The sequence below is a fragment of the Netta rufina genome, assembly GCF_964035555.1.
Source record: "Netta rufina genome assembly, chromosome: 14".
Classification (NCBI taxonomy): domain Eukaryota; kingdom Metazoa; phylum Chordata; class Aves; order Anseriformes; family Anatidae; genus Netta; species Netta rufina.
Genome location: NC_140137.1, coordinates 15631793 through 15658691, shown reverse-complemented (window position 1 = coordinate 15658691; position 26899 = coordinate 15631793). Strand labels below are relative to the sequence as shown.

The 26899-nt window shown below is 36.3% G+C and overlaps 1 protein-coding gene across 2 annotated transcripts in view; it reads left to right on the top strand.

Moving 5' to 3' along the window:
* CNOT6 (CCR4-NOT transcription complex subunit 6) overlaps positions 1–23592 on the top strand; it is a 30534-nt gene extending 6942 nt beyond the window's left edge. The window contains exons 2-12 of one of the 2 annotated variants that reach the window (XM_084295065.1): positions 7709–7822; positions 9075–9261; positions 13267–13352; positions 14332–14421; positions 14529–14597; positions 16036–16193; positions 16704–16858; positions 17793–17947; positions 18899–19129; positions 20454–20656; positions 21334–23592. In XM_084295065.1, coding sequence (XP_084151191.1) covers positions 7711–7822; positions 9075–9261; positions 13267–13352; positions 14332–14421; positions 14529–14597; positions 16036–16193; positions 16704–16858; positions 17793–17947; positions 18899–19129; positions 20454–20656; positions 21334–21546 — 1659 coding nt within the window. In that variant the 5' untranslated portion in view covers positions 7709–7710 and the 3' untranslated portion in view covers positions 21547–23592. Of the gene's footprint in view, positions 1–7708; positions 7823–9074; positions 9262–13266; positions 13353–14331; positions 14437–14528; positions 14598–16035; positions 16194–16703; positions 16859–17792; positions 17948–18898; positions 19130–20453; positions 20657–21333 lie in introns of both variants that reach the window. The other variant, XM_084295064.1, reaches the window with a different exon arrangement.
* Positions 23593–26899: the final 3307 nt, after the last annotated feature.

Below are 26899 nucleotides of genomic sequence, written 5' to 3'. Positions count from 1 at the left end.
CTCTTAATATACTTTCACAAAAATCTATAAAAACTTTGTCAGCTTACAAGTTTTCTGTAGTACCACCTATTTATGCAAAACTAAACTTGATCCAATTAGCCATATTTCAGATATATTCACATGAGCTAACGTGTATTGACTTATTGAGTATCTTACATTATTATATGGTTGAAATGCACGCTCACATACCACTGCATTATCTACGTCTGCAAAAGAGGAAGGGTAACTTGTGGTTCTGTATTGGCAATCAGGTAAAACTCTACTTTTAGAAGTCCCTAAAATATGATGAAGCAGCATTGCTTCCCTGATGAAGCCATTAAGTCTTACTGCACTAACAGCCCGACATGTATGCAGTCATACCGAGTGAAAGAGCACTTGGAATGGAGCAACTGACTTTGTGTTGGGTACTCAGGCTTTGTTTGTTTCTTTTAAGTTTAGATGAGTCCAACATTAAGCTATATGTTGGGTTAAAGGAATCTTGATGTTTTCCCCAGATCTCACAGGGGCGTATTAAAGAATCACACTTGTGCTGCTCCCCTGTCGTACTCCACTTCTGCCTGTGCAAGCAGCTGCAATGTGCATGCAAGGGAGGTAAATTCTGAACTCACAATACATATTCTGAAAAACCTCTGGTCTTACCCTTGAGCTAATTTTCCTTTCCCCCCCCTCCCCAGTTTTATGTTTTCAGTGCTATGTACTATTATTAAAAAAATGAATAGACTTTTTTCTATTAATGCCAAGAGTGTTTACACTACTCAGCAAATAAATAGGTGTTTACACAACCGATGATATTTACCTAAGAGTAGCATACTGGTGGTAGGGATTCCTGTTTTCTTCTAGCACTTTTCTTTGTGTGTTTCAATAGAGTAATCATGTTCTCTAGTACAGTGTTAAATATAAGGTTGCATTTCAATAGATAAGCCAGTCCTTAAAATTCTGTTTATTCAGCATCAAAATATTTGTAGTGTTAGTTCTGATCTACTTTAGTATGGATTACCTCTTCTTTGAAGAAGCTTTAATTCTCAGGAGGTGTTTTGTTTTGTTTTTAAAGGTGTTGACTTACCCCTGCATTTCTGAACTTTAGTTTATTTGCACAGTTCGGTATTGTAGCCAAATATTACCAGAAGCAGTATTTAAGAGTAAGATGCAAGTCTTCAGTATTATTGCTTATACCTGCTACTGGTTGAGAAGACCGGAGTCATAGCATATGTTAATATTTTTAAATAAATCAAACTTGTTTTTAAAAAGTTTAGTACATGTTGAATAAAACAGATAAAATAAGACGCACAAAATTTCAAAGACTTTGTTGGAACTGTATCAGGTACACCGAAGACAACATGCAGTTCTCCAAGTTTTATGGGGCTGTGCAGGCAGACAGGTGGCCATGGCTGTGTCCCAAATAACTTTAGCTGAATTACACTGAGTTTACTTCACGTGACACTTGAGGTTCAGCCAGGATATATTGGATGTTTGTTTGCTTCCTTGCTCCACTATCCTGTCTTGCCTATGAATCCTTTTTTCCCTTATTTTTCAGGATTAACATCATTAACTAATTTGTTGTCCTGAGTATAAATCCAGTCATTGACCCAACTCATCCCTTCAAAAGTGTGAAATTCTGTAGGGCCTGACCTTTACCATAAACCTGTTCAAGTTTCTGTTGTTTTTCAGTGAGGAGACAGATGTTGCACCTTGTCATCCCAGCCAGGGGCAGTGTCCATTTACATAGTGTTGTTGCCTCTGCTTCAAGCTGAAATGTAATTAAATTCCCATAGAAATTCATAACTTGCTAAATAAAATGTCAACAGTGAAGGGAACATGAAAGTAATAAGCTTAATTCATCTTGAGAAAATACTTGTTTAAAGAACAGGTAGTGTAACTTTGAGTGGGAACGAGCAAAATAAGCATACTTGAAAGAACAGGTTATTTAGCAAATCTTAAATTTTATCATAAACACAAGTACAACATTGAAATTAGCTTACGGACTTCTTTCCAAGGTGTTATAGGTATCTTTTAGATACATTTCTGTTCTGCATTCCTTTTAAAAAGGGTCATTATTTGGCGTTTAAAGCAATGATTTTTGTTCTGAATAAAGCTGAACTGCAGATTAACCCTTCAAATGCAGGTTAACATCTTTATTAGCCTATACATTTCTAGAATTACTACAGTTTTGTTATCTAAGAATCATTGTACTTTGACTTCACTTAGGATTTTAGACTTTGTTCAGTGTTACTATTTAACTAATGAATGGATGATGGTAGTTGGAAGTAAGATTTTGCTTCCTGCTTTGCAAGAACAGCTTTCAGGTAGGTGTGGCCAAAACTAATTATGTTGTTGTTTTGTTTCAGTCAAATGAACAGCTCTGTTGTGAGTCCACACTGAGATTACTACTATAATACAGAAAGCTGGGCACCCTTAAACACATTCCTGCTTTTTCCTCCCACCTTTGATTTTGGCAAGTTTAAGTCTCTTAACCTTATTTTCTGATGCAAGTGTGAAGTGGAAATGCAAAGTCCTGGGGAGGAAGGAACTGCAGCAGGACCAGCTTAGTTCTGCTTAGCGTGGTGTGAAACCACAAGGCAAGTGGCTGGGGAAGCAAAGAAGATCCCAAATTAACTTTGAAATCAAGATGTACTATTCAGTTTTAGAATCAGATATATTTGTGGGGAAAGCCCTTGAAGTCCATTCTCAAATGATGCTTTGGATTACATGAAAGAGCTTAAAGGTCAGAGGCACAAGGCTTCAAAAGAGTGTTCAGATATTATCATCCAGTATTAGAGTTGAGGGGTGTGGGGCAAAAATTAGATAAATATCAACTTCATAATCACTTCATAAATATCAAAATAGTTCTTTCAGAATAACTGATTGGATCAGATGAAGTTAAGCTCATATCCAAACATTAATTTATGCTGTTTTCACTGTTTAATGATTTTCAGAAGATTTTTTTTTTGCCTAGTTTAAAATGTGGTACGGAAGAAGCTCATATTTATAGGAAGTTTTCTGTAGATAACATAATACTTCTATTTATAGTGACATCAATATTATGGAGGCTCAATAGTAAACTTGAGCTACAGGAGTGGTCTAATGCGTTTAGTTTTGAAATAGAGTTAATTCATCTGTGGTCTCAGAGAAATCATTTCAGGATATGAAGAAATGCTATAGGTTTTTGTTGTTTTAAGGGGAAAAAAAGCTTTCTGCTTACTCTCGGAATACTGCTCACCTACCTATTTTGATTAAATGTATCTTACCACAGTCTTCCAACTTCATAAAACCATCAGAAGAAAAGAATGGAAATAAAACAAAATCTTTTCTGCCCTACCACTCAAGACAGTTCTCCTAGGCTATCATCTTTATTTTAGAGACATTATTTATTGGCACTTTACAGAGTTGTTTGGATCATTAACTACGTTGTATTCTAGCTTTTACCTTTCATGTTGCTATAACAGAAGGACTTACCATTACATGGACCTTCTCAAGCAGCACTCTGAGTCTTTTTGCATTCTTCTTTAGATAGCAGAGGAGCTAAAATGACTTGGCCTTCAGGTACCTCCTCCAAATCCTCCTTTTCTAGGCCACTAACTTTTCCTGAGACTGCACTCTTAATTGCACCAGTGCTTTGATAATAATTCCTCTTCAGCAGCAAAGCAGCACCTGCTTAATAGAGCAGCACACCCACTCACATAGTTGCTGGTAATCACACCTTCTCTTTTCCAGGACAGTTTTCTAAACCAGCACCTAGCTTGGCTGTTAATCACCTGACTGCACTCATTACTTTAATCTGGAGAGACAGGCAGCAATTGGTGCAGGTGCAACTCAATCTTGGGGGAAATTTAGCTTTGTCTCTTGTGATCTGTTCCTGAGCGAAGCCAAAGCCAGTGCTCCATCCTCCTTTTGTCATATCAGCCACTTTTGTCAGCTCTTCTGACAGCTTGCCCTCCCTTGACTTTGCAGTCTTCGGTATTTTTCTTCTCCCTTTCTGATCCTCACCACTCCTGCACCTCTCCACGAACAGCCTGGTCTGTCTCGGTTTGCCATTTCCCCATTCTCCTGTCTTTGGGTACCATCCTGGCAAATAAAGGCTTAAAATTGTGTCTGCATCAAAGACTCCAGATCTAATTTCTTGTGCTAGATCTTTTGTGCTGTTGACACCACCAACCTGTTTCAGCTCAGCTTCTTTGGGTAAGGAGTGTTAATTCCACGTTAGGATTGAGTGACCTGGGGTAGGAATGGGCAGCTGTCCTCCTCTTAAACTCTAAAGCTCTTCTGTGTTTACAACTCTTAAATGCAATTGCGATAACCTAGTACAAGATAGTAAACGATTTTATTTGCACTTAAACGTACTTCAGTGTCCTCTTCACTCAATTTTTGTAGTCTGGAATGTGTGCTGGGCATCTGTGTCATAATTTCTCTATAAACCTTTTCTCCCTTACCAACTAACTTACTGCATATAACAACAGGGGAATATCCAGTGGTGCTTCCCCCAGGCTGTCTTGGTGCAACTGAAAATTGCAGATGGTGAAAGCTGTTTTGAAAATGAGATGTGAATTATCACGTTAGTTATGTTATTAAAGCTGCAGTTACCAAAAGCTTTAAGGTTGCTCAGTACCATGTTGTGCTTCTTAAAATTGGTTTAGTCTGACAAAACTGCATCACTTCATCTAACATCTACCTCAACAGTGAACCAGAGTACCTCAGCAGGTCCTAAAAGGGGAGCTGGAGAAAGAAAAAAGTGATTTGTAAAACAGACTGATTTCCTTCAACTACTCCATGCTCCATGCATACTCCAAGTTTTGACATTTAGTTCAAGGTATCACGTTCATATTTTATGATGACCTGTGAAACGTGACCCACATTTAGCCTTGGTGTCAGGGCCTGAGAGATCTCGAACTCTGCGATGAATAAAGATGCTCTAAAATGTGGCAGGATGATTCCCCTGGCGTTCTGGTGTGGCTGGGATCAGCGGTGCCGATCAGCAGCTGGATGCCTGCCCGCGAAGCTGCCCTGCCTCACAGCCAGGAGCACTCCTTTAGCAAGGAGGCCTCGTGGGCATTTGCTGCTTTTTCTGCTCTTGGCAATCCTCAACAACGCAGAATTGGCCACTTTGAATTGCAGTGAGAAAGGGAAAACTGTCAAGAGCAGGAGTGCTAACGAGGGGTAGAGCAGTGACAGGGGTGGGCTGGGAGCACGGGGGCACCAGGATCTTGCATTAAAACCTTCAATCCTTACAACTCTTCAGCTGTTTTAGTGCGCGTTAACAAAACCCCTTGGAAAAGTGTGTCATCCTCTTTTAGTGGGAAGGAGCCATGTACTGCTGGTACCAGCAAGTCTGTTAATTAGTGCATGTGATTGACCGTGCTCTAGGGAGTATCCGTATTGCTGTGCTGAATGAGATTTCTCTCTAGTATTACCTGCTTTAGTTTTGAAAAATTGGAACACGGTTGTTAAGTTGGGGAACCACAGGAAGAGAAAATATCAAATGACCAAAGAAGGTAAATCTTTCCTGAAAAAGCAGTGCTCTTACAGGGTGATAGTGTTTGTGAAAAACTTACTAATTTGTAGGAATTTCAGAAGAGAAGCTGTATATAGTACTTTGCCACATATTATTGCACTGATTAGTTACTGCAGGGAGACGTTCTGATTTTACCTTCCTTGTGGCTTTCAATCAACTTTTACCTCCTTTTAATTGGCTTGGAAGAAGAAATTATTACACTTCACAACGTTAGCATTCTGGGTACTCAGGTACTGTCATCCTTTAAGGAACTCACCCCAGCTGCTATTTATAATCTCATCGTTTTGCCCACCATTCATTTCTTAAAGAGGAATTTCCTTGGGCATAGTAAACCTGCCCAAGGTTTACTGGGAGTTGGCTGGGAGTGGGAAAGGAGAAAGAGGAAAGAAAGAGTGTGAATTAGTAGAAGAGCTGTTGCATTAAAGTAAGCATTTGGGGGGTCTAAAAACTTTTAATTAAGACACGTAATTAATTATTATTTTTGTTTTTAACATATAGAATAAACCATTCCCTGTACATTCAATCCATAAGAAACAAGTCTGGTTGATAACCTAATCTTGTAAAGGTTCTTACTGGTTTATGCTCTGGATAAGTACAACACTTTCTGATGTAGTCAATTAGTCCAGCGACAGGAAAAAAATTGACTTGATAGAAAGCCTTGAAAAATTTGGTAGGTAGGCGTTCCTCAGGGCTTCAACCAATGGAGGTTTTTCTCTGTTTACTGTTTTTGGGATAATATTATAATATTGATACATTTTGCTTAACAATTGTGTAATGTTTCTTGTAACTTGCTTGTAAATACTGTTTGAGTCAGTATTGTTTAACTTCTTTATTGCATATAAATAACTTTATAGCTCAGTACTTGTGCTTTTCTGTATATTTGGATGCATCACTTTAAGCTGGTGAACTCTGCCATAGAAGCTCTTACATCTACATAGAGCTATGCAAAAGTAGTTTTCTAATCTGTGATAAAAGCTATTTATATTGGAAGCCTTCTGTAACCTTAAAATACGTAACTAATGTGTATGTTAATACAGTAGTTACTTAAATCAAAATATATTTAAGCTGTTTTCCCTTTTTAACTGACTAAAACCCAAATGTGATTTTTAATCCTAAAATACAAAAGAGAGGGTTATAGAACAGGCTTTTAGTATCAATCCAGGAATGCCTTATTTTCCTTCCTTCTCTCTGCAGTGGGGTAGTACAAGTATGTTGATGTACAGCAATGCCAGAGGGAGGCTTTTTGTAGAGGAATTTTTGCTCCTTCTTTTTCGTGGTCTGCAATTGGATATGAAAAAAAAAAAAAAAAAAAGAAGAAATTCAGAAATGTTTCTGGTAAAATTATCAGGAGTGATCTGGAAGAGAATGAGAAAAATCGTGATATCTTAGAACAGCTTGGGTTGGTAGGGACCTTAAAGCAATAAGGTGTCCCTCGAGCCTTCCCTTTTCCAGGCTGAACATCCCCAGGTCTCCTGGCCTTTCTTCTTAGGAGAGGTGCTCCAGCCTCTGATCATCCTTGTGGCCTCCTCTGGACCCTCTCAAGTCCACATCCTTCTTGCACTGGAGATAAGCGTAATCATTAAATGCCTAACTGAAGAAACTGGCAGGAATCTCTACCTTAGATGCAATATTTTCAGATTCAAAGGAGTAGGATAAGGTTTGGATTAAAAGGCTGTTGCTTAGCAGACTTGAAGAATTGAGGATCCTTTTGAAATGTTCTTTTCTTGGATGCTCTGAATTGTGCGATGAGTTGAGAATTGCAATAAGCTTGGAACTGGTAGATAAACAAGGTTAGAGACAACTGTTTTCTTCACAGTTTATACAAGGAAGAATTTGGTGGCAAAGGAGACTGCAATGCGTTGGGTTGTTTTTAGAAGGATACAGTGAAATACATAATAATCGTGAAAGGTGTCAGGACAGAATCTTTATATTGGTTTACAGATTTTGTTAAATTGTTGTCAGAGGGTAGAGGGGGATTGTCATCTGTCATTCTGGGAGCATCGGGAATCTGAGCTCATCTATTTTTAGAGCAGGCTTTCCCATTCAGTAAAGTTTATAAATGGTCACAAGTTGTCTTTAAGTTTTGAGACGTGTTTGGAGTGAACGTCTGAAAAGATATTTAACTGAGAAATGGAAACTACCTTTCAAATAATTCACAATGTAAAACATCATAATTCATTCTTCGTCTCTTTATCTTGATAGGAATGCCCAAGGAAAAGTACGATCCACCTGATCCACGGAGGATGTACACAATTATGTCCTCAGAGGAAGCAGCCAACGGAAAGAAATCACACTGGGCGGAGTTGGAAATAAGTGGTAAGAAACTGAGGAATCTGAGTAACTGATTGTAACTGAGTTACAATCTCATTGCTATTTATGAATAGCCTGTGTCGTAGTACAGGCTTGAACAAGAAATCTAGGGAACGTGAAAGAATGATAGGAGAGAAGTTGTATGCTCAGTGTGGTACATTCACCTGTGGTAAACTGATACCCAGCTTCCACTGGAAGAAGGAATAAAAAACTGAGGCTTGACCTTTTGGCTCATTAAAGGTCTTCACACGTTGCATAGCAGTGTTGTAGGTTGTCACATCCAGCAGATTTTCTAGTGATGCAAATTTAGGCTGAAATTTTGATTAAATATGGAATTTCTTCATGAGACTGCAAAAACTGACGTGGTATTTCTAAATGACTGACTGTCTAATACAGAAATTTGTAGAATACGAGTAGTTCGAACTGAGAAGAGTCATTCTTTCTGTCCAGATCACTGAATCCATGTCTTGATTCAAGTGCTACATGCCTTTACATGGGCATTTCTTACCTGAAGGTTGCAGATGCAGAAACCTAGTTAAATGGTGGTCTTTTAAAAGGCTTTCAAAACTTTTTCCACCTTGGAGAAATTGACGTTGGTACCCTTCTTCTAATGCCATTGGCACAGTTAGATGACTTGTAAATGAAAAGAGCTCTTCCAAAAAAAAAGTCTTGGAGAGAGAAAATATTTTGAGACCTTCTTCTGATTATATCTCACATTGCTCACATGCAGCAGTGTAAGAATCTTGATTCTATAACACAAATCCATGTTTCCACCATTCAGTTTATACGAAAATTATACCTTTTTTTTTAAATCTCTGGCAATAATTTATGCAGCTTTTGGTTGAATACCAGATGGAAATCCATGTTCTTAACGAAGCATTTTAGTCACCCCAAATATAGTACTTCTGTCTGTTCTTGGCTGGATTAATGCCACAGAATAAAGACTTTGGGTTTGAAAGATGTTACACAGAAATAAGGGGCAAACTGAAGAATCTTTCACCCCAAATATAACCTGTAAGACAAATAATATTTCTTAAACATCTATTAATTATTGAATACATGGTCAGTTAGTAAATGTCTGTTTTGTATGGGACTTGAGAAGGACAGATGCTCAAAATTTAAGTATGGATTGGGAGAAAAACAATCTAAGTGTCCCTGGCAACACTTTAAATTCTCATGTACAGTGCTGAATTTCTTTGGATTTATATAATCAATGATTAATGGATTTTTATTATTTTCCTTCACCTTCCTTCCACAGGGAAAGTGAGAAGCTTAAGTTCATCATTGTGGACACTGACCCATTTGACAGCTTTGCATCTCAGTGACAATTCCTTATCCCGTATTCCTTCAGACATTGCCAAGCTTCACAATCTGGTGTATCTGGACCTGTCCTCTAACAAAATCCGCAGTTTACCAGCAGAGCTCGGAAACATGGTGTCACTCAGGTACGTAAGTTTTAGCAGTTGAACAATTTTAACTCCTGTTGTCTTATAGAAACAGCTTGGGTTTTGGCATAATATTGATGTTCTAGTCAACAGAAAGGATAAATAAATATCCCCTTCCTGACTCTTTACCTGTCCCCCTGAACACTTGCTATAGTCTTTGCAGTTTATAGCAGTGCTGGATTTTCTGTGATATTCTGTTCCAATGTATAACAGTTCCTTATGAGCTCCGGAAGCGCTCAGTTTGATAATAGTCAACCATTTTATATCTTTCCAAGTAAGGTTTCCTCTCTTATGCATCTCTTTTCAAACTCTTAAAAATCTTTATGTGGAATTCTTCTCTAAGAAATGCTGATGCACAAACAATTGCCTTTGTCTCATAGGAAAGTAGGAAGAAGGTCCGATTAAACATTCACAGTCATGCTAACTACTATTCTTCCTATTTATTCATCTTTAGTAATTATTTCTAATAATAATAGTTCTTATTCTCTTGGTTTTGTAACTACTGCAGTTTTTCTAACATCATCTCCTTCCTACATTTACTCTCAAGTAGCTGCATTCCTATGCAAATCGAAGAGGGGGAAAAAAAGTACTATATGCAACTTTTTCCACTCAATTTTACAATGTGAAAATGCACAAAGTTTGCATGGAATGATACCTCAAACATGAATAGTGATGAATATTTACATTATAATTAAGGCTGCAGCATTTCACTTTACAATACATTGTTATGTAAATATGTAAATGACATATAAAGGTAAATATTTACAGGCAACACTCTTTTACCCTTGACCCAAAAGAAGAGCCTTATCTTTAGTTTTATTAGATAGTTACAAGTAATTGACGTAACTACTTTTAATTTTGAAGATGTTTATGGCCAACTTTCTCAAAACCAGAAAACACTGAGTCTACAAGTAATTCAAATTTTATTGGAAGTAAAGAAAGAAAATAGAGAAATGGACTGCCAGGACAGCTTCAATAAAACTGGAAGCAAAGCAAGTTTGTACATAAATATGTCACTGCATTTTATTCTACTTTAGAGAAGTCCACTCTGTTGGAGAGGATTAAACTAGCCAATTAAATTGGTACTAAAAGCTCAAATTCCAAAGTACTTTAAGTCTCAGTCTTGGTGGTTGAGTAAAGGAACCGTACTTCTTAGAATATAATTGGCAGCTCTCCTTTGTAGTGTGTTGTGTAGTTGTTATCAGAATTGAAATAGCTTGTTCTTTTGTATTTTATTTTTAATGTTTTTCATTACTACTCCAATTAAAAGCAGTTATTAGTAATTTTCTTCTCTCCTTTATCCATTCTTCAGATAACATGAGCTAGTAATCCTAAATGTACTGGAATATTTTCAAATTAATCTTTTCATTTCATCAGCATTATTTTATTTTCATCAATCTTTTTCTTTCTTTCTGAAATGTTGCTGTAAAATTAATATTCATGACATTAAGTTAGAATAGCCCCATAGAGTCATCAGCAGAGTCCAAAGATACTATGCTATCTTCACAACATTTTTCCCAATTTATTCTAACTTTATGAAGTTTCAGCTCTCTTCCAAGTCCTAGACCTCTTCCAAGTAGAGAATGCTAAATCTTGTGAATGTGAAATGTGTAGCCAAGGCCTAGGATCAATCCAGTTTTCTGTTTGTGATATAAACATAGAAATTGAATCCAGACCTCTAGACGTGAAAAGCTAGTGCATTAATCCACTGCACTCTCTCTGTCCTCAGTAATTGCAGCTGATCCATGATTTCTTTTCACTGTGGTGAAAGTGAAGAAAAATCCGTAAGTGCATCCTGTGTGATAGCGCTCTGCAGGTCTCAGTTGTGCTGTAGTTTTATGTTTCAGGCTAGCTCTTACTGCTGACGCTTCCCATAAGTTCTGGGAAGTTGTTCAAACTAACGGTAATTCAACACTGGGCATTGCTAATACCCTGAGCCACAGAAATAATTTGTGCTCTCACGCATTAGAATTGATAACAGGTCTTCAAACTCTCACATCTGGAGCTCTGTTTTTGGTCTGTATGGCAAAGCTCACCCAAGACTCATTGCATCTCTGTTTTTGCTGTAGGTACTCAAGAAAGAGGTGTCAGAGAGAGCAGTAAGATTTCTGATCTTTGGGGAAAGAGGAGAAAAAAAAACATTCTAACATATTACCTTGAAAAGCTCAGATCTAAAACAGATTCTCTTGATATGCTTGAAAGAACTAGTGGAATTTGCTGTTATCATCTTTGCTGTGTAAAGGAGGGGTTCCAGGAGGCAAAGCTTATTAGAGAAAATAATCCTTTCATCCAAGAGAGAAAATGTAATGATACTTACTTTTATGCCATTCTTCCATCCCGCTATTTTTTCGCTAAAGGAATTTAGCTGTATTTTTTACACTTCATACATAATCTAACTTTTTTTAGACTTCGGCAGTGCTTTGAAAAGCTCTTAATGGACAAGGTACCTTCCTAAAGAATAAATTAGTAGCCTTTTAATGTCTTATTGAATATTATCTCTAAAAAATGATATCCATTTAAGTCTCAAACATCCATGGAAGTGCTGAGGACCATTGGGAATATTTTGTTTTAAATAATATATTGTCTCCTTATTTACCTGCCATGTTTATTGTTTATACTTAGAAACTGTATAATGACACAGTGGGCTTCTGAGTTTCTGTCTAAAATATGTGCTTTCATCTGAGAGATTTTATATTCAAAACAAACAAAAAAGTAACTACAAAACAGGTGACCAGTTGTATTATATAGTCTGGCAATCAGATGAGTAATGATTTAACATTTCTAGATAACCCAGTCAATCAAAAAGAAAGTCCCCTCCCTTATCTTCTGCTATTCCACACACCAGAGTATCTGTGAAACAAGTGACTTCATTTTTACCAAGGTTTGTAAATATGCAGTTAAACTGAGAATTTTTTTGGAAATCACTGTTAGGGAAGAACTGTGTAGAATTTACTTTTGAAATACAAGGCTCGGAGAAGAAATGTTTCTCTTTGCTTTGAGTGCTGTCTTGTAGAAATCTAAAGGCAGTAACATAATTCTTGGCATCCAGGTTTGGTGTCGTTCCCTCCCCGAATAATTTTTGAGTCTCTAGACACCAAGGTGAAAACACTTTGAAGTAGCAACTTTATACTGAAAATTTTAAGGAAAGTCTTCACCTCTTAGCTTGGAATGCTTTAAAGAAATTGAAAAGCTTGCTCACAAGTCCATTCTGTCTGCCCAGTTGATTGGGATATCAGAATCCAGACCTGTTCCTGTATTTATTTTGCTTTTTGGAAGGTAAAAAGCATGTATTTCATCCTAATGCTGAAGTTACAGAAACAACAGAAAATTACTATTTGTTGGCCAGAGACAGATCAACTATTTCTTTGTGTCTGGAAACTTGTACACAGTAGATCAGTATGCACTTACCTTTCCTTATGTGTCAAAGGAAAGAAGCTTAGTGGAAAGAATTAAATTACCTGAGGCATGCACTCCGCTTTTCCCTACTCCATGTGAAGTGCAAACCGGTATTCATGAGAGACCTTAACCAAAAAGAATTTTAACTGTGTACTAACATGATAATGTCATAGCTCTAGTAGTGCTGTCATGGTACTTCATTTATTTTTTGCTTATTTGTTTTCTGGGTTTTAATTTTCCTTTATTTGGCTTTTAATCATAGATGAACTGTTTTATGGTGTGGTTTGTCAGAGCTGTTACTACTTGATCACTTGTAGTATTAAATGCTTTCATAATTGTTAATGTTTACAAAATTCCTGACTTTTTAAGATGAACTTGCCAAACAGCTGCTTTCCTCTTTACTTCAATGTAATACATATTCTGTCTGTGTGTGTGTGAGTACAGCAGGATTTCCCTAACTATTGCTGTTTAGTCTTCATTTTTTTTCTTTTTGAGTATTGTGGTTTGCTAGTATGTTGTTTCTTTTTAGTTAAATCTCCTGTACTATAGGTTGCTGAAGACAAACTTCGGTTTGTTTTCAGCCCTATATGATTCTTACTCTGTCTACAGGGAACTACATTTAAATAACAACCTGTTACGAGTTTTACCTTTTGAGCTGGGAAAACTGTTCCAGTTACAGACTTTGGGTCTGAAAGGTATTACTACTTTTTCTTGGTATCCGTGCTTTGTTTAATGATATCACTCCTGAGATGTAATGGCTGTAGACTGCTGATTCATGAAATGTTACTGAATAGCAATCCCAGATGCTACTTACTACTTAGCTACTTCACTCTTATAAATGTTGTTATTTAGTGATTAAGAGAAGAGCTCCTTGGGTCCAAACACTCCAAATGTAAAGAGTCTTCCTCCTTTCTGCAGAGAGGAAGCTTTCTGTTGCTTGCACAGGAATCAGATAAGAGTGCTTTAAGTCTGCAGTGAGCTATTGATAGTGAACTCTAACCAAAAGGGGTATATGCTTTGTACTGCTGTACAAAGGTTATTGTGCTGTTTACACAAGCAGCTATATTTTTTCCCTTTTTTTTTCTGAATTGTATGAATTATTGTTGCTATAAAATTGCTGATTTCATTGGAAATTGTCACATGAGGGCCTGCAAGATCAGGAGTACTGAGCGATAGCAATATCTCCAAATGCTGTTAAGTCTCAAGTCTTCCTCCTTTAAAACTGGATGATTACCACGTGCATTGTCCATGAAAACCTTTATGATCAGCTTTATGAGTTTAGCAGTTGGTAGACTCCATTGGGGTAGGACAGGCAAACTGACAGTGGACACTTCACTCACATCAAGCAAAGCAAACAGGTTGCTCTTGTGTTTTTTGCCTCATCAGCTTTGTGCCTGCAAGTGATGCAGCACATTGTACCATGCCAATTTCTCCCTGCTGTTAGATCCAACACCTGCACTTGGAGCAGGCTTTCAGAAGAAGAGAGAATGCTATTAAATTCAGCAGAAATAGCTGCACGTGTTGTGGTTTGTGGGATTGAAGACTTGAGATTTGAAGTTTGTTCATAGTTCATAGTAAATTTAGTATTTTTCTCAGAGATGCTGGCTTTAAATGTGCATGTGTAAATTCATACTGATTCTGCATATTTCAGTATTTCTGTAAATGTGTTTGCAGGAAATCCACTTACACAGGATATTCTGAACCTTTATCAGGAACCAGATGGGACACGAAGGCTACTGAACTATTTGCTTGATAATTTGGCAGGTACTGCAAAAAGAAGTAAGTGATCATTCTTAAAACATTAATTTCTGCTGTATAAATTAAATGTGATTATCACTTCTTGTATTTCTATTTTTAAAATACTTCCATAGTTTCAACAGAACAACCGCCTCCAAGATCTTGGATTATGTTGCAAGAACCAGACCGTACAAGACCAACAGGTACTGTAACACTTCAAGGACTTTTCATTTCTTTTTATGAAAACTGTTGATCTTTATTATCTGCTGAAAAGTTTTTGATACTTAAATTAATTAATCATCTGACCATTGCTGGCAGCTAGTTGAAGCAGTTCTACCTCAACTGAAACACCTGGTTCAGATCGTATTAGGATGTAGTTTCTTCTTAATGAGCATACTCTTCCCAGGAAGTGAAATTGTTGTCCACAATGAGTTATATAGTTGTATTATAACAGGCTCAATTGAACATTTGTTGAAGAATAAAAAATGGAAGACCATGGTCATAATTTCTCAAAAGGGTAGATATTTTTTTTTCCTTTCAAGTTCCCTATGTATCATCTGCTTCCACACGTTTCTTGCTCTTGGGAATCAGGATGCATTTATCTGCTTACTAATTTCTTCTGCATGAATTATCTAAAATACAGCCCTTTTTATTCATTTGCAGACTGAAAATATTCTGCAATTATTGCAGTGTCCTCTGTTTCAGGACTGACATACGTTACTTTCCCCTATTGATTTTATCAAGGAGGTTACTTCAAAGACCATGATGTTATGCAATATGTCTCTTGCTCTCACCTATTTGTTTTCAAAGGATTGAGCTTTGACCCCCAGTCAGCCTTGGATTGTTGCCTCATTTTACAAATCTTCAAACAGCTGTATTTTTTTTTTCTTCTCCTGTGTTGTCCTCCTTGTTGAGAGGAGCTACCAGTAATCTTCCAAGTAAAGTATCTCATTATCATACTGCAAATTCCTTAGTGCTTTTTTAAAAACAAAACCAAATATCCATCCTACTGGATTACCTGTCATGCTGCCCTGAACTGTCTTATATCCCTTCTGTTCAAAATAAATACAGAGAAGCAAATGTTTAACGTTACATGCAAATTGTAAACTTTGTGAGGAAAATTAGAGGTGGATGTTTTTTACTTACTGTTTTGCCTATACTACTTATTTGTGTGAAAAATTCCTAACCCTGATGTATATCTGCAAAATTATGAGGATCTGTTACATTTCATGCTGATATTAAGATAGATTTTTAAATAGTCTATTTCAAGAGCTTACAAACTTCAGGATAGCTAGCAAATTTAAATGTTCAAAACACCTTGTTCTAGGCTTTTCACAGTAATGCATCACTTAGCATGGAGTACATTTGTCTGCTGTCTATTTCATTATCCATATAAAGGGTGGTTTTGGTTTTGTTTACTAAGTAAATGTTAGTAGATGGCTTCCAGAAGCCCAAACTTGAAGGTAACATCTTTCCAGAAGAACTAATAAATGCTTTTTTAGTATAAGTACAGGTGTTAATTTTTGGTTGACGCAAATGAAGCTTGCATTTATAAATCTGCAGAAGACAAAAGTGAAGAATATAACTGCGTTTTTTTTGTTCTTAACACATCAGTGTGTAAGTAACATTATTTATCCACAGCCTTGTTCTCTGTCATGTGTTACAACGTACTTTGTGATAAATATGCTACCCGGCAGTTGTATGGCTATTGTCCATCTTGGGCACTGAACTGGGAATACAGAAAAAAAGCCATTATGCAGGAAATCCTGAGCTGTAATGCCGACATCATAAGTCTTCAGGTAAAAGATATGCTGCTATTTCTTTTCCTTTTGTATTCTCATCTACTGTTTTCTCTATGTTAACTATATTTACAGTAAATGGTCTGTTTTCAAAACCGTCTGAAAACAAAAGAAAAAAGAAAGGGTGTTTAGAGCAGTATTTGTTGCTTGACATCAAAAGAATGCTTTTCAGCCCACACAGTTGGAATGTGAACCAGCAGCTGCTGATCAAAGAAATGTATGTGGGGGTGTCTTTGTGTGTACATGTGTATGTGGGGGTATAATTGACACATTTTCAAATAAAAGGCTTAAGATAATCATAACTCTGTGGATTACAGAAATTCATTCTATTTTCTTCTTAAAATAGGAATATTGCTCTCAAATTTACATTCTGTGATATACTTGACTCTTATGTGTGTTTGTTTTTTTCTAATCTAATTTGAAAATGATTTAAACTTCAAGTCTAAATAATAACAGTCCTGTGTATTTTGCTATCGTACATTCATGCTGTGCTCTATTCTGACTCTATAGGAGGTTGAAACTGAACAGTACTACAGTTTTTTCCTGGTAGAATTGAAAGAACGTGGCTATAATGGATTCTTCAGTCCAAAATCCAGAGCTAGGACAATGTCAGAACAGGAAAGAAAACATGTTGATGGTTGTGCAATATTTTTCAAAACAGAAAAGTAAGTGATAGGTTTTGTAAAGCCTTCTATTGTGTCTTGCTCTTTTTCACACAATTTCTTGTGTCATTCTACAGTCAAAACAACTTGGCATTAGTCACCCTTTCTGTAGCTGTTCAATGTTTGTTATGGAGCATTCCAATCTCTAGAAGGAGTAGTTTGTACAGGAGAAATCTTTTTGTGCATAACTAGCAATGGAGAATTTTATCCTGAATTTTTGCTGAAGTTGAAATTTTCTTCTATTGGAACAAAACAGGTTAGGACTTCACTAAGTTACACTTCATATGCTACCATTAGGTGTTAATAATTAGAAGGAAGCAAATGTTTTTTCCTTTTTTTTTTTTTTTTTGTTTTAATTAAATGGATAGGTAATCAAAATTGCTGAAGTAAGGGCTCAGATGACTGACTTTTTTGATGCATTTATCTTCTGAGAAAGGAGGGGAAAAGAATGAACCTATTTTTAGGAGTGAGCAATGATATTAAGACATCATATAAGAGCTGCAATAGTTACTCGTTGTATTATACTTGTACAACTGTTTGGATATGACAGTAATAGTTTTCCTTCCTTCTGCTTCCATTCCTTTGTGTTCACAAATAAATGTAGGTGCCAAAAAACAATTACTCAGTCACTCTATTAAACCTGCAAGTTTGAACTAGAATCTCATGGAGAATCAAAAACAAGAGCTCCTATTCTATATTTTTCTCTTTTTAAAAATAAAATAAATATTTAAATTTAAAATCAGCTTAATATCTTACAGTTTCCCTAGCATTTTTTTTTTTATCCTTTGATTTCAGTTTAGGATTTTTATGAAATTATGTTATAGGCTGAGACTTTCTCATCATAAATGTTTGAGCTTTAATTAAAAGGAGAATTACCTATAACATTTCCTTTGATATCTGTTTACTGAAGAAATCACATATAATGTTCTTCTTTCAGATTTACTTTGGTTCAAAAACATACCGTTGAGTTCAATCAACTAGCTATGGCAAACTCAGAAGGTTCAGAAGCTATGTTGAACAGAGTTATGACAAAAGATAACATTGGAGTTGCTGTATTATTAGAACTGCGAAAAGAATTGATAGAAATGTCATGTAAGTCCTATCTAGCTTAATTTTTGAAATGATTGTATTTTATAAATTAAAAAAATGGACTTTTGTTACAGTAAAACAGAAACCAGATTCTACAGATGAGTTTGTTCATACACTGTATGCCGAGACAAACTTATTTCCAAAGAGAAATTGGAGAAAAGATGTATTATTCAAAGGATGAGATAGTTGTTGTGTTTTTTTTTTTGTTTGTAGCTTCACTTGTACTATTTTGCTTTGATGGACTTTGCTTGGAGAGATGTACAGGTATCAGAGAATCAGTTGATAGTAGTTGGGTTTTCCAGGTTCATGTATCTGCATCGTTTTAGTTTGTTTTCTTCAATGTTATGCTTAAACCCAACTTGTTCTGCCCTGCCATTCCTTAATTTATGAGATGTAAGTTGGCTTTATAAGTACCTCAGTGGGTACCTATTCAACGTTTATGTTTATCCAAGTATGATTTTAGTTCACATTCTAACAAGCTTTTTAAGAAGTAATTCTAAGTAGGTAGCTAACAATGTGAGTAACTTTAAAACGCAGAGCTCATTGCCTAGTAAGATACGGGCAGAGCTTGTTTGCACTCACAGATAACCTGAGGAAAACTGTTTTAATTTTTAAAACTACAGTAGTTTTCTGTTAGTGTGGTTATCTATTATTTATGGTGATAGTGACATTCCTAAATAAACATTCCTAAATTCCTAAATAAACATTAGAGTGATAGTCTGTTAATGGTCTTCAGTGTGAAATAAAATTATTCCTAATGCTTAGGATCAACTAAAACACTTACTAGATCTAAGAGGAGTTGTATAGCCATCTTAAACTAAATGGTATGAATCGTCTTCAAGCAACTGGTATTTTTCTTCCACTCAAATGTCTTGTATAAAATTCAACACAGTTAAAGATGATAACATTTCTGTTGCTGACCACATAAAGTAAATAATCAATTTTAAATTTTAGCTGGAAAACCACATCTTGGGATGGAAAAGCAGCTAGTTCTTGTTGCTAATGCACATATGCATTGGGACCCAGATTATTCTGACGTGAAGCTAGTTCAGACTATGATGTTCCTGTCTGAGGTAAAGAACATTATTGATAAAGCTTCCCGTACTCTCAAGCCTGGTGTTTCGGGAGAACATGGAACCATTCCACTTGTACTGTGTGCCGATCTGAATTCTCTGCCAGACTCTGGTAAGAGCACTGTTTTATTATTTTTCTGTAACAATTTAAATTCTAAGGTCTCAATTTTTAGAGGAAATTTCAACCCAGCTAACACATTGTTTCATATTACAAGCTCTAAAGGTACTAAGGAAGGAAAAAAGATAAGAACTGCTTCTTTTGTGAGTGACTTTTATTGTCTATGCAGTAGTGTAGTTCTGTCTTGTCTTTCAGGATCATTTTGATTGTTATCTTAAACAGGAATGGAAAGGAAGAAAATGTCTTCCAACATAACTGGAAATGTTAGTATGTTACCGATAATTGGGGGTTGTTGGTTTTTTATTTATTCTTATTACTTTAAGTGTGAAAATACATGTTGTTCTCTTTAAAGTTGCATCCTTATAGTCATTTTCTGCAGCTCAGATGTTTTAGGACTCCTAAAATTCAATATATCCCCTACCAGAAAGGAATTCTTCATAGTTCTTTACTATTGTGCTAATTTTTATGATTTTGTGGCAACTTTCTAAAGTGCAAGGAAATAACAGATTTAGTGAACCACTTCTTTGCTCTTTCTCAGGTACCCAATTCAAGTAGTGAACTCGAGCCATCCTTCTTTCTTGCTGCTAATTATTAAATACAGTAATCTTCATTCTTGGTCTGCCTTCCTTCTGGCCTCTGTCAACAGTTAACATCTGCTAGGGTTGATACGAGTGGTTACTGCTCAGAGTGCTGGAAGTGTGTGGGATTTTTGTTTAGTTTGTTCTTTTTAAATATGATCGCAAGAAAGCAAGCTGGTGCTTATTGCAATGGCCAGTTCATGTGTCTCTTCAGAACAGTTAGTCATCTCCTTTACCTTCCAGAACTCTAACACACCTCTCCTGAAAAGGAGCACAACTGTAGTTTTCCAAGACAAATCTGTCTAATTTGCTTTGTGCCCTCTTTTCAAGTGAACTTTAGCTGAAGTAGTGTTATGGAACTGGTCTTTTTGGCAGCATTTTAGTCTTGGAATGTTGAAAGCTAAGATTTGTGCATGGAGACAAGAAGAAGTTGCCTACCTAGCACCTACGTGGAATTTTACTTCCACCTCTTTCGTCTTCATTTCTCGAGTCAAACCATTCTTACTAATGTTCAAGTTTTTCTAATCAATGAATGTTTCTTTGTTCTAGGTGACAGTTGCTCTAGATATGTGTATACATTGTCTCACAGTATTTTATAAGAACTGCTGACTGTATTGTGTACTTGTTAAGGGTTTCCTTATATAAAGCAGAAAATTGCATATAGAACTCAGAGTAATCCACACACATTTACATGCTGAATGCTTGTTAATACCTTCCTGTGTGTTTGTCTCTCCTGTCAGGTGTTGTTGAGTATTTGAGTACTGGTGGAGTGGAAACAAACCACAAAGATTTCAAGGAACTGAGATACAATGAAAGTCTTACCAACTTCAGCTGTAATGGAAAAAATGGAACAACAAACGGAAGAATTACACATGGTTTCAAGTTGAAGAGTGCCTATGAGAATGGTCTAATGCCTTATACAAATTACACATTTGATTTCAAGGTAAAAAACTTTGCTGCTGTTTTGAAAAAGTTTCCTATCTGAAGTTTTATTAGAGCAATTCATGTTAATTGTTTAACAAAGAAGTTAATGTTTAGATAGCTAACAGCAGATTTGCTGAACTTATATTTAAAACATGGTTTCTTGGACATTGAAATGTTGAGCACTCCAGTAGCTAAGTCATCCTTTTTTTGTGTTAGGATCTTGTAGTAGATTCGCAAGAGATGGAGTTGTTTTCTTTTCATATATATATGTGATGTATTTTAATACTCCATGCTAAATGAAGTAGTAGAACACAGGCAGTTAAGCTGCCAATTCCAAGGAAGCAATCTACACCGTTACTGGAAAGCTGTCAGTGTACCCTTGGCATGAGCAAACAGAGGGCTGCTTCCTTCTTCAAAATCAGAAGTGTGATTTGAAGCTTTGTGGGAGGTTGGAAGTGACAACCTGCAAAAGCAGAGCATGAATGACATGAAGTGGACTTGTTCTTTGTTTCCCTAATCTGTATTGGGACAGGACAGGAAATATAAGCCTCCTAAACTGATGGTATACTGTGGAGAAGGAATGGTAGCATTTCAGTTACTCCTAATCCTAAACTCGCGTTTGTTTAAAAATAAATAAATAATAATAACTTGGATAAAGATTACACACTAATAATGTTATTTCTATTCTCGTTTTAGGGTATTATTGACTACATCTTCTATTCTAAACCTCAGCTAAACATACTTGGCATTCTTGGACCTTTGGATCATCATTGGTTAATAGAGAACAATATAAGTGGTTGTCCGCATCCGCTCATCCCTTCTGACCACTTCTCACTTTTTGCACAACTGGAGCTTTTGCTGCCTTTCCTGCCTCCTGTAAATGGAATCCATCTCCCTGGCAGGAGGTAGTTAAGTACATTTTAGAGGGCAACCTCAATCTAACTTGTACAATTGTAAAATCTGAATATAGAGGAGTGAGGTATGGCCAACAGGGATTTTTTTTTCTTAATAATCTTAATCTTAAATCTAATTATTTGCTAAAGACATAGTAAAAGCCAGGTGCTATCAACAGACACAATTCTGAGCCCAATATACTTTGTATACTGTTCAACAGTGATTGGTGCATTTGCACCTTTCTTTAATACGTTACAATTAACCTTCCTGTTTCTTTTATCCAACGTGACATTTTCATGCCTTGAAATAGGGAATTGTTATACAGTATATTCTCTTTGCACAGTTATCTGTAGCACTACTTTTTTGAGGCCAGTAGGAACATCCACAGAACATTCTTCCGTACTTCACTCCCTGCTTTTTCAGACTTGTTTGTAAAATATAGAATTTGAATTTAGCCTTTATTGATTGTATATGAACAACAGAAAACCTGATTTATGAGATTTTGTACTTTAAAAAAAAAAAATCAGATTTGGAAAATGATTGTATTGTAAACTAAGGCTAAATTTTTATCTGTTTTCATGTGTTATAAAGGCCAGCTTGTAAAAGAGGTTGTCACAGGTTTTCTCTGCTAACGATTTGCACTGTTAGGGTTTTGTTAGCCCTTTTGTACTACTTTTTATGTTCAATTGAGAACGTTGCTTTTAAAATCCAAATCTATAAAATCTTAATATCTTACAGAGATAACTAAATACTTTCTGTTGATTTCTGATTTAAAAAAGAGAAAAGCATAGTGTTCTCGCAGAACAGATAAGCTAAGCAGTGAATATAAGTAAACCTGTATGCATTCAAAGTTATTGCTGATGCGTATACACTCAGATATTTTTCTCATCTCTAACTTTTGAAGTAAAATTTAGGGATAACTGTGTACAGCTTGTTTCTGTTTTAAATACTTGTTCTATCTCCACTGTGCCTGCTTAAATTTGTTCTCAACTAGCACTGCCTGTGCATGCAGAGAGAGCCTGTGCATCCTCTTTTATTTTTTTAAATAATGTTAACACTTGTGAAAATTTTATGAAAATACTTTTGTATAAGCTGTGGCATCTTTTTTTTCCTTTGTGAAGCATTGGATATCACACTCTTTGAACATGTTCAGGTTATGGGTACACAGTTTCTAGCTTCTAATACCCATGCACTGCTTCTTTCAGTGTCATTGCACAGTGCTCTTTTTCCCACTAAGAATTATCATGTGAATTCTCCTTAGTTTAAGTGTGTTCCTCAGTTTCAGAAAGTGTAATTCCTTAAAGAAAAAAATACTTAACAACCTTACATTTTCTATTGATGAAGCAGTGTAAAAATAAATGCGTTTTCAAAACAGGTCCCAAAGACAATTCTTCAGATCATTTTTTAAAGTGACCAAGTCTTACTTTAAAGTGTCAAGACTAAAGTTGTAGTATACCCTCAGTGCCATTTGTGTCATGAAGCCAAGTATATAAAAGCTTACAAATTTAACTTGTGTATTTGTATCCTAAAAGAGAGAAGTTATCTCCTTAAACTAATACAACTTAAATAATCAATGTAAAAAAAAAAAAAAAAAAAGTGGAGATAGAGAGCTTGGTCTTAAACAGCTTTTGTTTCAGCTGCGGGCAGGGAAGCAAAAGGACACTGAGCATTATAACTTTCTAAATATTGTGAATTTTTATATATATGAGTGGATTGGTAATAATGATTCAAAATTTTATTAGAAATTGGTAAGCACATAAGTGCTCAAACAATTCAGTTTTAAGCTGAAAGTAAACATTACTAACAGTTTGGATATGTAAAGTGTACATTTTAAAATTTCAATAGGAGAAATTTTGATCTTGAATCCTTGTCTGGGACCTGATCTCTTGGGGTTATTTTGTTTTGGTTTTAGTTGTGAAAACACCAAACATGTCCAGTTTATAATCAGTACATTGAAATGCTGGTAGTATTGCTGTAGTAGACTTAATGCGTAGTGTTATTTTTTTTCTGTTTGTTTTTTGGGTTTTTTTTGTAAAGTGTGAATAAAAGGTGTTTTACTCATGTTTCCTTAATGATGTCTTGGTAACGTACATCATGACAATTTCCAGTGATGATGAGCCAATTTTGCTTGTCAAACTGAGCAAACTATTTTTCTTTTCTGATTATCTGGATTGTGTAATGAGTCCAGAAAGCTTTACAGAAGGGGAAGGGAAGCACTTACTCATTTTGTATTTCTTAGAGGGGGATAATTTACTTTAATAGATGCTGGAGCTTGAGTGCACTTGTTAGATTCAAAAGGTTTGAGCTTTATCCAATATGTGTTCTCCTATATCTCTTAGATTTAAAAGCATTTGACTTTATGACATCCTATTAAAATATGGCCCGCTGTGCTTTTGGAGACGCAACTATTCCTGTTCAGTCACCTTACAGTCGAAGGGTCCATGTAAATAACCGTTTCCTCCAGCTTTTATACTAGTCCATCGGGTCACAACTGAAAACCCGATGAGTACATTGAAGACACTCCTTTGACTTCACTGGGTTTTAACTGGACTGCAGTGGTGACTTGGGGGGTGAGGGAATGAGTAATCTTGTGAATACAGGGAAAGACCAGATGGCACCAAAACAGAGCTGAGATACACTTTGTCAAACAATCTTTCAAAGAAAATATATTCCTGTGTCAAATCTAACTCAAAAGTCTCAATTTCCAGCTATAACATAGAATAAGGCAATAAACCATGTCTTCACAAAATCAAAATGTTTGCTTCATAGTCTTTAACATAAAATGGTTATTTGCGATGTTTTTATTTGAGGTTGTTTTGGGTGTTGCCATAATGTACCTTCAGTGTTCTTGTTGTAAAAGCACATAGAGCAAAAGTCACAAAACATCCGAGGGTTAAAAGGATTTATTAGGTTTGACCAGGCTTTTTTTTCCACTTAAAGTATGGTCAGCCATATCTTGTCAACTTTTAGCTACACTTGCAAAGAATTCTGAGTATCCAAATGTAAATTGAAGCATACTCAACGAATTGATTAGAGTACGAGACTAATACCATGAGTTACTGCTTTAAAATAACGCAAGTTGGGGGGTGGAAGGGGAAGAGCATATAAGTTGGTGAATTTTGTAATTATTTTGTCCTTCTAGCAGCTTCAGAAACAAAAAAGTAAATTTGGCTAACACTGACAAAACTGACTTTGGTTAGAACATTGTATGTATGCATTTTTGGTGTAACCTTAGCAAATCTCTCAAGTTTTGGTGGGAGGGGGGATGATTTTGTTTGTTTGTTTGTTTTTGAGCAGACTCAAAAGATAGTTTATGGTTTGCTTTTTCAGCCACACAGTAAAACCTGTACTAAAGACAAAATAATTACAACATCATTGGAAAAGAAAACTAATTACACTGTAAAACTTTAAAAATAATAATAATCAGTTAACCGCATAAGTAGCAAGCCTTCTTCATCCAGCCGGACACAGTATTTTTTAGTATGTTAACTGCTATTCTTTCCTTTTGGTTGCATAAATTTGTAACACTTAAGTGTCTTGGTATGTTCAAGTAGTGTCTAAAATAGAATATCTTAGTCTTTATTCACAGTACTTCTGTATAATGTGTAATGCACTGGACTAACTCTTGTTTACCATTCATGTAACAAAAACCAGCACATTATCTGCACTAAGCTCAAAGAATGTTGCATTTGTCTATAGGCAGCTCTTCAATAAGATAAATGGGAAACTGAATATGGTCTGATGGTAAACAAGGGCTTTTACTGTTCTCTTCAGTGGAACTTTCTTCTTGGTCAAATTTTAACTAGTTAGTATTATATTTATATACAGGGTCTTCTTTTTCTTTACCAATGTATTTTCCTACTCATAGCTGACCAATAAATCCAATATCTGTTTCAAACCTTCTTGAAGTCTAATTCATATTTTAACTTAATTTGTGAAACTTTTCCTCAAGTTGCACATATGGCTAAAGTGAATGAAGAATGCTAAGGGTAAAATGGAAGCAAATAAGAGACTCGATCATCCCCAAAAGCTTTTCCTGTACTATATAGGTCCCCAGAACAAAAAAGAAAACACTCTGAATCAACTGGCTTTGGATTGCAAAATCAAGGAGTGGTTAGTAATGCCTCCAGAATTGGTGGAAAACACCTGTCCAAAACTAAAATGTGAAGCTTTCTCCCTAATGTAAACTGCACCTCCATGTCTTCATAGCTGGCCCCCTTTCACAAGTCAGTCAGCAACATCCTTTGTGCAGCGCAGGAGCCATGGCCTTGGTCTGTGTGCAGTAACCTGCTGTGTGTCCCCACCACAAGTCCCTAGAAAGCCCCAAGTAGATCTGCCCCTTAGCGTCTGGGAGCAGGACAAGATTCAAAGGTTCCTCTTTCCATTAATTTACCATAGGAGGGGACCAAAGTGAAGATTTCTTGCCTTATTTTTTTTTTTTTTTCCTTCTGGAGTGAGGTTCAAGCCAACTCTTGTCCTTAATTTTAATGTCACTGTCTTTATGCAGTGTACTCTTCTGCATCAGCATGTATGCATAGAAGTGCAGATTTTTGTTTCATATGCTGTCCCCATCGCTAACAGCAGAAAACATAAAAGTATCTGAGCATGCTTGCTGTGTAAATCATTGAAGCCCCTGAAGACCTCTCCCTGTCCCTCCTGTGTCATTCCAGAACTCATGTTCTTTATGTTGATGCTCATTTGTTTGGAAATAAATGACCTTGTTCAGTGTTCCCCGAATACCCCATGCCTCAGAGTGCTCACCTCTTTGTATTTTTAAAATGTGCTGTCTTGAAGCAGCTCTAAGTCCCTGACAGAGTTACGAGCCCGTTAGAGACTTCAGCGACGATTTCTATTTGGTTCCAAGTGTGAGATTTTAATTCTCGCCAGCGCATTTGCTGTGTTGCCACTAGATGGTGCGTGCATCTCAGGCTTCATGTGCACGGGGAGGTGCAGGCGCTGTGCTCTGAGCGGCATCCAGAAAGCGGAGCTTGTGCATTTAGTCTTAGGATATTTGCAGAAATTCAGGCCTAGGATCTAACCTTGCCCAGTGGCAGCAGTTGATTTGGTAATGTGCATGTTAGTTTAATATTGGCTTTATAAATTCAGCTGCCATGATGGGAATGAAAAAGACCTGCTTTGCAGCTAGTCTAATATAACCCAGTGCAAAGTCACTCTGGCCAGACTCCAGGTTACCGTTTCCTTATCTACTGACCCTTCAGGCAGAGCACAAGGTTATTTCAGGGTGGGAACTTCCCCAAATGGTACTGGTGACTCCGTGGCATTTCTTTTCTACTGACACGGGTAGAGAAAAATATTTAAAACTGAGAAAAATATTTGGAACTGAGCTGGGAGAGGGAAGGCAAAAATT